This window comes from Schistocerca serialis, chromosome 8, assembly GCF_023864345.2.
Source record: "Schistocerca serialis cubense isolate TAMUIC-IGC-003099 chromosome 8, iqSchSeri2.2, whole genome shotgun sequence".
In the NCBI taxonomy this organism is placed as follows: domain Eukaryota; kingdom Metazoa; phylum Arthropoda; class Insecta; order Orthoptera; family Acrididae; genus Schistocerca; species Schistocerca serialis.
The window spans coordinates 47,530,311-47,544,185 of record NC_064645.1 but is presented as its reverse complement, the minus strand read 5'-3'; the positions used below and the strand labels follow the sequence as shown (position 1 = coordinate 47,544,185).

The 13,875-nt window shown below is 42.8% G+C and overlaps 1 protein-coding gene across 1 annotated transcript in view; it reads right to left on the bottom strand.

Annotated features, from left to right (window-relative positions):
* The window catches only part of LOC126416585 (uncharacterized), a 418,464-nt gene that overhangs the window by 50,909 nt on the left and 353,680 nt on the right, over nt 1-13,875 (bottom strand). Inside the window, exon 15 of the mRNA XM_050084337.1 lies at nt 5,635-5,833. Coding sequence (XP_049940294.1) covers nt 5,635-5,833 — 199 coding nt within the window. The remainder of the gene's footprint in view (nt 1-5,634; nt 5,834-13,875) is intronic.

The window sequence follows — 13,875 nt, the reverse complement described above, 5'->3', positions numbered from 1 at the left end:
TTTTTTTTTACATTTAACAGTAACACGGTTTTCCGTCATCAGACTTGCCGCTTTCCGACGACGACACATAAAGTGGCGGTTATGTTCGTACTGCATCGTCATGTACTGGCCACTATACCGAAATGGTGGCACAAATCTTTCACTAAGTATTTTGTGACTGTCTGTCACTGTTTTATGGTTTTTTCCGAGGAACACACCGCCAATTGACCATTGTTTATTTGAGTGCAATCCAAGTTTCGGCCTTTTATGCCATTTTCAAATATATGTCTTTAACGTATATTGCAGGACTTGCAATGTAAAATACTTGAAAATGGCATAACAGCGTCAAAGTCAAATGCCGGGGTTTTCCTTTAATAAATATTGTATGACTTTTGTTCAGATGTTTTGTTTTCATTTCAAAATTATTGGTTCCGGGCAATGTCGTCAAGCTAAAGAACGACAAGGGACATGTTGGATATTTCGAGAAATCGCGCAGTAATGTTTCAATAAAATCGTATAAATAAGACATTTCAAGTATAAGTAATGTGAGTTATTATTCAGATTAGTCATTGTTTTAAAACATATTTACAGTAACGACATGTGTTTAAAATGATAAATCTGCCCACAATTCTATTCTTAAAAATTTATCAGTCGGTACTTAACATTGTTTACTTGGAAACTGAGTGCACTTGAGATGAGCTACCACTAACTTTCCACTGTTTAGTTGCTGGACGAATTAATGCAACGTTACTGTGATATCTCTCAAAAACAGAAATTTAAAAGGTTCGAACTGTTGCAGTGTTTGACACTATCATTTACGTTAGCAATAACAAGCTATAATAACCTCAAAACTTGCTCCATCATTCAGCATAACAGAAAACTAATTTTAGTAACCTCATCACAGCAGCACATGAACAATGTTAAGCGTGGCCTTTAACGTGTCTAGGTCCACATCCTGACACGCAAACTTGCGTAAACAATGATGAGCGACACTATTTAATACCGTTTGTTTGCCTAAATAGATGTTCTCATTTACCTCATTAGCAACAACTTTTTAAGCACATTTGTGTTCAGGAGTATATTGTGGATCTTTATCAACGTTGTCCTCAGATCCGTGCAAATCGTTCCTGAAAACCAGTTTCCTGCCGTGGACATTGCACGCGTTACTGCCACTGGCCGGTTTATTTTTGGCACTTACTACTGTTTACACTTACATATCCCGACAGAATTGTCATTAGCGAGAATTTTAAATTAGAAGTAACGCGCCATTTATCGGTTTACAGTGGAATTTTCAACTGCTTGCAGCTGAGGACTTGAAATCATACATCGTAGTTACAGAGTCACCTGCGTAACGGAACTATCAGTTGATTGTCATATACTATATGAAAGTAAACTTGGCATGTAGGTTGGCGACATTGTCCGAAACCGATCATTTTGAAATAAAGCAGCGTCATTTTCATGTCTTCCATTGGTGGTCAGTTGCTTCTACAGGGAAAAAAATCACAACACCAAGAAATAATTAATGTACAGTAACGAAATTCCCGGTATACGTATGACTAGATAACATAACTTAGGTGATTAACATCGCAAGACCACAGATTAACGTAAGCTCGAGATATGCCATTGCAGATCCGAAGTGGCGGTACATTAATAACCGGCGTAACGGCCAGAACGTTGAATGCAAGCGTGCAAACGTGGAAGGGTTTCGTTGTACAGGTGCTGGATGTCAGTTTGTGAAATGGAGTTGCACGCGTGTGGCACTTGGCCGCCCAATAAAGGGACGGTTAATGCCGGTTGTGGATGACGCTGGAGTTCTAGTTCAATGATATGCAGTATGTGGTCGATTGCAGGCAGATCCGGTGATCAAGCAGGCCAGGGCATGTTGGGTTACAATAGCAGTATGTGGACGAGCGTTAGCCTGTTGGAAAACACCCCGTGGAATTCTGTTCATGAATGGCAGCATAACACCTAGAATAACCAGATCGGCATGAGATTTGCATCCAGGGTGCGTGGGATAATCTCGAAAACGCTTCTACTGTCATACGAAGTCGCACCCCAGGCCATGACTCCAGGTGTAGGTCCAGTGTGTCTATCACGCAGACAGCTTGGCTGCAGGAGCTCAACTGGACTCCTAAACACACAGCCATCACTGACAACGAGGGAGAACCAGCCTCCGTCACAAAACACAACGGAACTCCACTCTGCCCTCCAATGAGCTCTCGCTCAACGCCAGTGGTGTAGCAAATGGCGGGTCAGTGGAATGCAAGCTTTAGAACATTTGGCTTGCAGCTGTCCTCGGAGTAACCGATTCGTGACAGTTCATTGTGTCACTGTGGTGCCCACTACTGATAAAATTGCTGCTGAAGATGCAGTACGATGTGCCAGATCCGTAAGCTGGAAACCGATGGTCTTCCCTCTCGGCAGTGCAACTGGCCGTCTGGGGCCCTATCTTCTTGTGACCGTACATTCTCCCGACCACCTCTGCGAGCAATAACGTACAGCGGCTAGGCGTACATTGCTGCCAAGTCTTTCTGCAGTATCCCAAAAGGACATTCAACGTCTTGTAGCCCTATTACGCGACCTCGTTCAAACTCAGGGAGGTGTCGAGAATGGCGTTTTTGTCGCCTTAAACGCATTCTTGACCTATATCAACTCACTACATCTAATATCAAAGGTAACTAACGCTTACGACCGTTACAGCGTGTATTTAAAGCAAACCCGATTTACGTCCTCATAGTGGCGATACTAGTGGCATTCTTATGCGACTGCCTTGAAATCTGAATAGACGCCATCTTTCAGATGTAGAAACACGCCTACCGACTTTCGTTTATAGCGCATTTATGATTTCCCAATCTGAAGTTATGACTCGGATTGATAAATCTAGTAGCATTAGTCGAACCACAATCCAACAAAAAACAGCTGACAGGCAGAAAATAATGCTCTTTTGCACAAGAAAGGATCGTGGAAATCTCGATATGACATGTATGTTCAGCTTTGACATCGTTTCATTAACAGAAAACAAAATGTCGATATTGCTAAATGATCTTTGGTCACAATGTAGGTTCACTATATCCCACATACTCTCTTGTTGATATGACCCTGCATTCTGTGCCTCTCGCTCTGTTACTGAGCTCGAAAGACTTGAACGAATCTGGGAGTGAGATTGGTATCCTATTGTGGTCACTTGGACGGACACTGATGACCTCGCGTTTCGCGCCTTAAAACACCACTCACATCATCTATGCGTTACATTACTTTTACGACGAGCTTGCCTGCTGGCTCCACGTAACCTGCCTCTAGAAAAATGGCAATACAATGAAAATGACAGAAAATTATCTTTAGCATGGGTAAAAGAGGAAATAAACAATGCCCCTCCCAAACTTTTTGGGTGGACAGCACAGGACTTGCTCATGGACGCATTACGAAAGCAGCCTCAACAATAGTGTTGAAAATTGTTCTCCGCCCATGATACAGGCAGTCCGTGACAAGGAATTGTCTGCATTACTCTCTAGGTATTACTTTAAAGAGAATTTTGACAGTAATGTCACGGGCATATGGCAGAGAATTATGAAGTTTAGAAACAAAAAGGAAAATTGCTCACAGTGTAGGAGACACTCACACATTGGATGCGAGACTGCGGACACAATCATGCTTCCATCTGGTAAGCCGCAAGCAATACCATTTTTTGTCACTGTGGAGGGTCACTGCTTGTGCACTTCCATTAACATAAGAGAACTTGCTTTGGAATTTAAGTAAACGTATAGTACCATGACTTTGACAGGCGACATTTGTTACCTGGTTATTTAATATTTGCCATCAGAGGCATCACAATATATGCTGCTCGTCTTCAATGAAACCAAGCCTACAGAGACTCTCTGAGAAAGGTCACAAGAATTTTTGTGCCCACAATAAAGTAAGGAAAAGAGGGTGGTCACTAATTGTTGCAAACAAAGTGGTCTAAGCACATGCGTCTGCAGTAATTTGCAGTTAATTGATAAAAGAAACTAGAACGATGGAATAACATTTTTCCAGAGACGTATGAGTCTCAGCTCTACCTTCAATAAGGACAGAAGCTTAAACAATGAATTAAAATTTGTGTCACAGCCGGGACTTCAACTCAGGTCTCCCGCACACGAGGCAGGTATGCTAGCCATTATACCAGCATAGCGTTCTGACTGTCGCAGTTGCACGGACTACCTAACTCCAATACCCTCCTTAACACAAATTCAAACCTGCAGCCCTTTATTCCTTTCAACGTTGTCACTATTGCCGAGGACCTTCGACATTTGAATAGAACCCCAGCTTTGCACAAAATGGGGAAAACTAGAATGCAGATTATTTTTGCCAGGCATTCACAGAACCGTCAGAAAAGGATGACAGGATTTGAAAACCTTGCATGGCGCTCCTGAACCCTCCTTTCTTATCTGAGCTGCACTCGTGCTTTCATTACAGATATCTTCAGACTGTTGCCTCACAGTTGTTGTGTACACATTTGGTCCACTTCTGGGATAGTCATCCTGTGTAGAATCCTGCAACGGCTTGGCACACTTCAACCCAATACCATATACAAGGACACTGCTGGAAGTGAAACCTGTGTAGCTCCAACATTTCAACCATCACGAAATTCATAGCACATACGCTCCAACAGCCACATCTCTCCACTGCATCTGGTCTGAGCTCTTATCTGGATGGTGGAAGAAGACCCCAGGGAGTTAACGTGGGCTTGACGTGAATTTGTACACGTCTCTATGGCAACGTGTGAGTGTTGGCGCAGTTCAAAAGGCGACAACTGCGTTCAGTCACGTAGCTTCGGTACTGCCAGCAGCGTTCTCCACTTCGCAGTCGGAAGGTGGCAACAGCGTGCCCAACCGCCAGCGTTCTTCCTCCAACGTATGACGTGTACATCACGCCCACACTCTACTTCACTGTTGACTGATAAAAAATGCGCTGATCATACAACTGTCCAGATCCCAGACTGTAGTATTAGCTTTCCAGTACGTGGAGAACCGTGCTGCTACGTTGCCCTAAAACATGGAACGATATCAGTAATGGCAACCGTGAGATTCCTCGGCCTCATCTTATGTTAACAGCAGGCATAGAGTACTTACGTCATACACCTTCTTAGGAGTCAAAATCAAGCGATAAATTTCCCTGTTGATTGACCCATTTTTCCTGGGAGACACATCCTGCCCTATTGTACCTATTGCTAGTATGGGCAAACTTGAAGGATAGTGAGATATTTTACCACAGACATATCAAGCTAACATTTGCGAAATTAGATTAAATGCAAAGTTTGTGCCTTAAATAGCGACCACAGCTCTGCTATTGACAGTAGGATATATATTTCTATATTTCCGGCTCAGTTAAAACGGACCTCACGTAGTAAGGAAACGTGTCGATTATAAACATAAATATGGTTTACCATTTCTGTGCTCTTTCTCATTGTAACACAAATACCGAAGATCATTTCCAGCAGTTTCTGTTTAATAGCTTAAGCAAAATTTTTTTTGCTATTTTTCAGAATATCCATATTACGCAGATGACTTGTTGACCCTGATGATCGTTTTCTCTGCATTTCCATCACTTCAGCCTGAGATTTTCTGAGATACAACAAAAATGTATGGAGGCAGGGCGATTTGTTATCTTCAAACTTACCTATGCATTTAGTTCTTGCTTTACTTTCTGGCACATCTGTTTGGTAACTACCACCATCCTTATCAATGAGAATTACTCGGATTTCATAGTTTTTCCCAGCAACTAACCCCATAATTTCTAATTCTGCCGTGATTCCCAGTTCTGTTGCATTGGGAATTACTCTTGGAGATGATTTTGACCAAACATATTGTTTCTCTTCCTGTAAAAAAGAAACGAATAAGATTTCTAACTAAATAATTATAAAATGTTGTCTGATTTTCACATAATTCAAAGTCAGAGGCTCAGAAGGCTAATCCACATACTCAATGCCATCGTTGTGTAGTTTATCAACAAGTATTAAATACTTTGACCATGGTGACAGTGAAGGGTAACAAGCTTGCTTACTTGACGGCTTACCCAAACTCATGCTCAAAATGGAATCATTCAACAAAGGGGCAACACAACGAGAACGTATAGGAAACATGAAAAATTATCATCAATGGCTGAGTATATGTACGAAGAGTTAACGATGGGTAACTTGATGCACCCCCAAAAATAATGTATTCCAGAAAGAACAGAACATAATAGTGTAATGGTTATCGCTTCTTTGGCAATACCCCTAATGGTATGTATAATGATGCTGCTCAGTAATCAGGCTCATTTCTGTGGAGATAATACAAGAAAAAACTAGTACATTAACAAAATTGTTACTGATTACTATTTTGTGTAAATTTATAGGGAAACCTGTGGGTAGCATTTGTCAAGAAATCAGTACAGATGAACAATTTAACTTCTTATAAAATATATTCTTGAAAACAGGAAGACATAGTAGCTACCACAAAGTGAAGTGAAGTGTATGTAGAAGAACAAGCTTAATAAAACTGAGAGGAATAGTAATAATGACAATTTAAGTTGCTCCAAATCGTTTCGCTCTTTTAGCATCCGACAGAGGTTAATGCAACGAGCAACCAGAGGAGACATCAGTGATTCTCATGGGGTAGGGATCTTTTAAGGACTCAGATGACTATTGATGATATGAGCGCACTGACAGAGATACTAACACATCCATACAAGAGACCGCTTTGTGGTAAGTACCTGAAGAGACAAAGAAACTGGTACACCTGCCTAATATCGCGCAGGGCCCCCGCGAGTACACAGAAATGCCACAACACGACGTGGCATGGACTAGACTAATGTCTGAAGTAGTGCTGGAGGGAACTAACACCATGACTCCTGCAGGGCTGTCCGTAAGAGTACGAAGGAGTGCAAATCTCTTCTGAACAGCACGTTGCAAGACATTTCAGATATGCCCAATAATGTTCATGCCTGGGGAGTTTGATGGCCGGCAGAAGTGTATAAATTCAGAAGAGTGTTCTGGAGCCACTTTGTAGCAATGCTGAATGTGTGCGATCTCGCATTGTCCTGTTGGAATTGCCCAAGTCCGTCGGAATGCACAACGGAAATCAATAGATGCAGGTGATCAGACAGGATGCTTACTCTCCGTGTCACCTGTCAGAGTCGTACGTTGACATATCAGGAGTTCCATATCACTTCACACTCCCCACACCCTTACAGAGCCTCCACCAGCTTGAACAGTCCCCTGCTGACATGCAGGGTCCATGGATTCACGAAATTGTCTCCATACCCGTACACGTCCAGCTGCTAGATACAATTTGGAACGAGACTCGACCAGGCAACATGTGTCCAGTCATCAACAGTCCAATGTCCGTGTTGACGGGTCCAGGCGAGGCGTGATGCTTTGTGTCGCGCAGTCATCAAGGGTACACGAGTGGACTTTCGCCTTCGGAAGCCCATACCGATGATGTTTCGTTGAATGGTCTGCACGCTGACACTTGTTGATGGCCCAACATTGAAATCTGCAGCAATTTACGGAAGGGTTGCATTTCTGTCACGCTGAACGATTCTCTTCAGTGGCCTCTGCTCCGGTTCTTGCAGGATCTTTCTCCAACCGTGTCGGAGATTTTATGTTTTACCATATTCCTGATGTGGATAGTGCACTTGTGAAATGGTCGTACTGGAAAACCCCACTTCATCGCTACCTCGGAGATGCTGTCCCATGGCTCGTGCGTCGACAATAATACCACGTTTAGACTCACTTAAATCTAAATAACTTGCCATTCTTGCAGCACTAACCGACAACTGTGCTACACGCGTTTTGTCTGATATAGGCATTGCCGACCGCAACGTCGTATTCTGCATGTTTACATATCTCTATATTTGAAAACTAATGCCTATAGCGGAGTCTTTGGTGCTTCAGTGTGTATACCACCGTCTTAAGACACCAGTCGAAAAACATAAAATCCTTAAGTCGCAAATGAGCTCTAAATCATTCGTTTTCTGAAATTCTTTAGAGGTGTTCACTTTTTTCGGTACTATATGTCTCTTTCTTTTATTTTTTCTTGTCACTAGCATACTTGAGAAAGTTCTTAGTCTATCTTGCACACGGGTAAATAAATTTAGATTGGGAATTTTAATAACAGACTCCAAACGAATTCTCTGTTAATGTTGTTGCAGGCCCTCTGACTTCCATAACTGGTTGTATTTTTATTTTTTAACTTTAACAAATGAAAATCATTCAACGTTTGATTTGATGCAATTTTTTATGAACCTCCTAGGACGTGAAAAGTGCTTAGAATTCGTTTTCATCCTTATTGAAGAGAGGCCACTTGGTAGCTTCTGTGGTGTCACCGCCAGGCACCACACTTGTTAGGTGGTAGCCTTTAAATCGGCCGCGGTCCGTTAGTATACGTCGGACCCGCGTGTCGCCACTATCAATGATTGCAGACCGAGCGCCGCCACACGGCAGGTCTAGAGGGACTCCCTAGCACTCGCCCCAGTTGTACAGCCGACTTTGCTAGCGATGGTTCACTGTCTACATACCCTCTCATTTGCAGAGACGATAGTTTAGCCTAGCCTTCAGCTACGTCATTTGCTACGACCTAACAAGGCGCCATATTCACTAATTGTAATGAATTCTGAACAGACAGTATTGTGAATCATGTACCGTCAAGAGCAACGTTCATCATTAATGGATTAAAGTTAAGTATCAAACTAATTATATACGCTTTCTGAATTCTAATTCCTTATGTTCCAGACCTCACGTCAGTATGGTTCTTCCCTCCTCACGCCAGCCTGCGTGAGCTAAAACGCGTGCATTTCGGCCTCGTCTAGTAACACGGTGTTGGCTCTTCTGCCAACACAACAGCTTCTATCTTGCAGTTACGTATTTTTGCGTGTAGAATAGTGCCTCCGAAATTTGAGATTTTCTCTCAGCAAGTTGTCCCAGGTCTAGTGTAACAGCTCCTCACGTTAATGCTTCAAACACTTCACTTAGTAAATGACTATGTTTTTCGCTTCGTAAATCATATTCAGCTCAACATATAATGTTAGTCCAATTTGGAACTATGTTATATTCCCTTCTGGTTTCCTTTCAGAACCAGAGCATTTGATCAACCCACTGCATGAAACAGTAAAGTAAGCATGTCATTTTGACTTTTGTAAGTTATAGGTATAAGCGTTAGAGAGAGAGAGAAAGGGCACGTTAGCCTCTGCACAGTCAGATACTTATTTCTCTCTGCAGCGGAATGTGGGCTGATATGAAACTTCCTCGCAGATAAAAAGTGAGTGTCGGACCGAGCTCTTCGTACTGAGCAAATTTCGCAGGAGAGCTTCTGTGAAGTTTGAAAGGTAGGAGACGAGGTGCTGAGGCAGTAGAGCTGTGAGGACGGGGCGTCAGTCAGTTAGGGTTGATCAGTAAGTAGAGCACTTGCATGCGAAAGGCAAAGGGCCCTAGTTCGACTCTCAGTCCGATCTACAATTTCAGTATAGCAGGAAGTTTCTGATATTTCCTTAGCTGAAATGTGGTGGATGATAGATTTTGTGTTAGCAGAAGAGCCAACATCGTGTTACGAGTGGAGGCCGAAATGCACGTGTTTTAACTCACGCTGGCTGGCGTGAGGAGGGAAGAACCATACAGACGTGAGGTCTGGAACATGACAAGGAATGAGATTTCAGAAAGCGGACGTCATTAGTTTCATACTTAACTTTAATCCATTAATGATGAACGTCGCTCTTGACGGTACATGATTCACAATATTATCTGTTCAGAATACATTCATGAAGTAATTATAGTAACTCAAGATGGCACCTTGCTAGGTCGTAGCAAATGACGTAGCTGAAGGCTATGCTGAACTGTCGTCTCTGCAGATGAGAGCGTCTGTAGTCAGTGAACCATCGCTAGCAAAGTCGGCTGTACAACTTGGGCGAGTGCTAGGGAGTCTCTCTAGACTAGACCTGCCGTGTGGCGGCGCTCGGTCTGCAATCACTGACAGTGGCGACGCGCGGGTCCGACGTATACTAACGGACCGCGGCCGATTTAAAGGCTACCACCTAGCAAGTGTGGTGTCTGGCGGTGACACCACAATGGATGTAATCAGTAGTGCTCTGATGACTTGTCTTTGTATCTGTTAGATGAAGAAAGAATTATTGTAAAGGACAGCATGGATGAATATGATGTATGTATTGAAAAGCGAAAAGAATATAAATTTTGAACAACGTTTTTTTAAAAAAAAAAAAACAAAAGGTGAGAGTGAGCGTTGCGCAGCTGGTTTGTTTGAATGATTATCTTCAGCTAGTTAACTTTGTCCACTTGCTCAGAGCTGAGAGAAGGATCACACACTTCATTGAGTGATGCATTAACATATCAACTGATTGAGCTGTTTGGTTTTTGTAGAAATTTTCTGTTAACATTGTACCTTTTAAATCACTGTCCACTTTGTTAGCCATAGTATTATCTGGAGCAATATTATGTGTGAAGATCACGCGAAGTTTTACTCTGTCTTTTTGAATATATACTTTATTCTAATATAATTGTCTTGGAACAGCGTTTCATAGGAATTGTTGCTATCCCCAACCCGCAGTTTAAAGGAGGTTTCTCGTTACGCATTACCAAATTGCACTGTACGGTATGCAACAGTTTGAAGGTTGATTGGAAATTTTATTTAAAAAACAGAAATCTAGCTTAGCCGCTGCCTGCTTGTGCTTTCGAGAAATCTGCAACAATGTTGCCGAGAGGCGAGGTAAGTGGAAATGTTAATTAGGGGCAGATAATTGTTTTACATCAGTTGTGCATTTAATACAAAGACAAGCTGTATTCAGACCAGTTAGAGTTGAACAGTTCAGTTTTGTCAAAGGTTCGAATGTGAGTTTAACTTGGATAACTGTTTGTTGGTGTATAATTTTGGTATTATGATGACTTTTTATAGAGTGGGAGGTAAATGAGGGTTAAATCTCACACAAAAACACATAGTGGGGATCTTAGGAAAACTTATTTAAGTGATCCATTCATAAAGTATTGTTTAAGTCTGTTCTCTTCCTATATTTACTGAGTATTCATTATCACGAACATTTGACTCTCGATTAACTTGAAACTTCGTGGCGGGTTAAACTGTGTGCCGGACTGAGACTCGAATTGGGGACTCTTGCCTTTCATGGAAAGTGCTCTGCAGACTGAAATACCCGCACAAGACTCATATATATAGGGTGGTCAGAAAATGTCTGGAACGCTTGCCGTGATGTAGGGCAGATTCTACTGAGACATGAATGTTAAGAATAAAATGCGATACGTTGCGCCGTTTCCGAGTTATTTAGCATTGACGTTAGCCAATCGGGGCGTCGCGCGCTCACATACAAGCGGCGTGCCAGGGGCGGTGTTACCTAACGAGTGCTTTGTTAGGTTAGCAGAAACTTGAATTCGCGCGCGCACCGACCTTATTGGCTAACTTCAATGCTAAATAACTCGGAATCGGCGCAACGTATCGCATTTATTTCTTAACATTCATGTCTCAGTCCAATCTGCCCCATAACACCACGACAAGCGTTTGTGACATTTTCTGACCACCGAAATTATCTTGCGATTTCCTCAATAACGCTTGAGAAGTACGCGCTACTGCCTACATATTTTGCTGTCCTCATGGAGTACTACGATTGTACGAAGTTTGCAGTAAATCCGCGTTCCAAACGTCCTGGCCTCCCCTTGTAAGTGTCAAGAGCTAGAACATCTTACAAGTAAGGTGGCCAGAAAGGGGAGACTGAGGATCGCCTATAACAAGACAAACACACTGCCGGCTGGAGTGACCGTGCTGTTCTAGGCGCTACAGTCTGGAGCCGAGCGACCGCTACGTTCGCAGGTTCGAATCCTGCCTCGGGCATGGATGTGTGTGATGTCCTTAGGTTAGTTAGGTTTAATTAGTTCTAAGTTCTAGGCGACTGATGACCTCACAAGTTAAGTCGCATAGCGCTCAGAGCCATTTGAACAAAGTCATTAAATACCACTGCAGGCTGGGAAACACCAGAAGGCACTGTGCAAATGGTGGACAAATTTAAATACCTGGGAGAATTTATAACAGGAAGGAACAGGAGCAAGGAGGGAATAACAGAGAAGATAAAGAAGATGGGGTCAGCCTTCTGCAAAATAATATATCCACAGAGGCAAAGATAAGTCGCTACAAGGCAACAGTGAGGAATGGAGTATTATATGCTGCTGAGACGACGACACTAGGAAGAAATGGGGCAGAACAACTAAAGAAATAAGAAAAATACTGAGAAAAATACTAGGTCCCAAAGGAGGTGGAGAGAGGTGGATGAGAAGACCTAGGGAAGAATTGTACCAGAACATGAGAACAATATCCGGGGAAATCAGACTCAAAAGGGCAAGGTTTGCTGGGTATGAAGTTAGGATGAGTACGGGCAGAATGACGAAGAGAGTGTGGGAAACAACAGGGAGGACAAGGGGAAAGACAGGAACCAAGTAGGTTGTTGAACTAACTGCGGAAGGACTGGTTGGAATTAGGGATCAAGGTCGAAGGAAAAGAAAATTGGAGGAACAAATATACACCGACAAATATGCCGGATAACAATGACAGAGAAGAATACAGGGAAAGATTAGAGTGTCACCAGTGGAGCCGACAGGAGAAATGGACACTGAAGATCTCGGAAGAAGAGCGGGAGAGAAGAAGAGATAGAATGAAGAGGTTCTGGGAGAAGAAGAGGAAAATGCAGTCCAAGAAGGGGCTACCTGTGGTCCTACAGAGGCTGTAACGCAAGAAGAAGAAGAAGGGAATGATCCAATAAGACAGTCGAAACCTACCCTGAAATTTTTTACACGGGAAGAGCACAACGAAAGAAATTCACTGCCAAAATTTTAGCTGCTAAGAGGCACTGCAAGTATTTTGCAGGAAATGTTAAAGTTACACATTTTTGCCGCACGAACAACAGCTTATAACAGCGGCTTGTAGCGGTTTGTACAGCCCTGCCCGCCTAGAGCGCGATTCGGCGAATCACTCACGGAGCGAAGCGTAGCGGAATTATCCGGAGTCCACAGACAGCAATGTTAAGCACCTAAAGCCTGGTTTACAATGGAGCGAATGGAAGCGAACATGTGCGAATGAGTATCTGCAGAAAATTCATACTAAAGGGAACCGGAGGTAGCGAACGTAGCCTATGAACGCTGTATTATTAGTTTTTAATTTTTGTAGCTAATATTCGGCATACTGGATACAACTGTACCTTGTTAGAGCCACAATGCAAAACTTTGCTATTCAGTGAGGATTATTTTGCATGGCAAGCGCACTGTTCTTGACATAGTATGCAAAATGACGCAGGGAAGGAAGAATTCAAGTGTCTCAATTTCTATGGAATCGTGACATGCGTGGAAATCGTGCACTTCACACGGAATTGCTTCTCCATCTCTCCATTTCACTGGTCCAAATTTTTTCTTGTATGTCGGCTGCCTTTTTGCCCACGCTTCTCATTGCCATTGAGGAGATATTTCTAAACAGAAAACCAATTACCGACGACGAGCATCATCGAGCATCATCACACGCGGTGACACAGCTAGCGTTTCCACTACGCGCGTAAGGTCGAATGCTCGTATATTTTTTTAATTTTTTTTTTCAAAACAGAAATGGTCTAGTGGCAAAACGCGCCTTTGTGATACAGAGAGCGCAGGATCACATCCTGTTCACACCAAAACTTTTTCGCTATGATTTTTAACTGAGCATTCACTTCTCACAATGTTGGAGTGTCCACGAAAGACATGTGAATCGGATTCCACGTTAAACTGCAGGTCTTTATTTTCTGATAGGTAACTGGAGAAGCTTAGGGACACGTAACTAGATGCAGTAGCGACCAGCAGAAAGGCCTGGAAGAGGCACACCAGACAGAATTCTGTTTTGCTCGTGC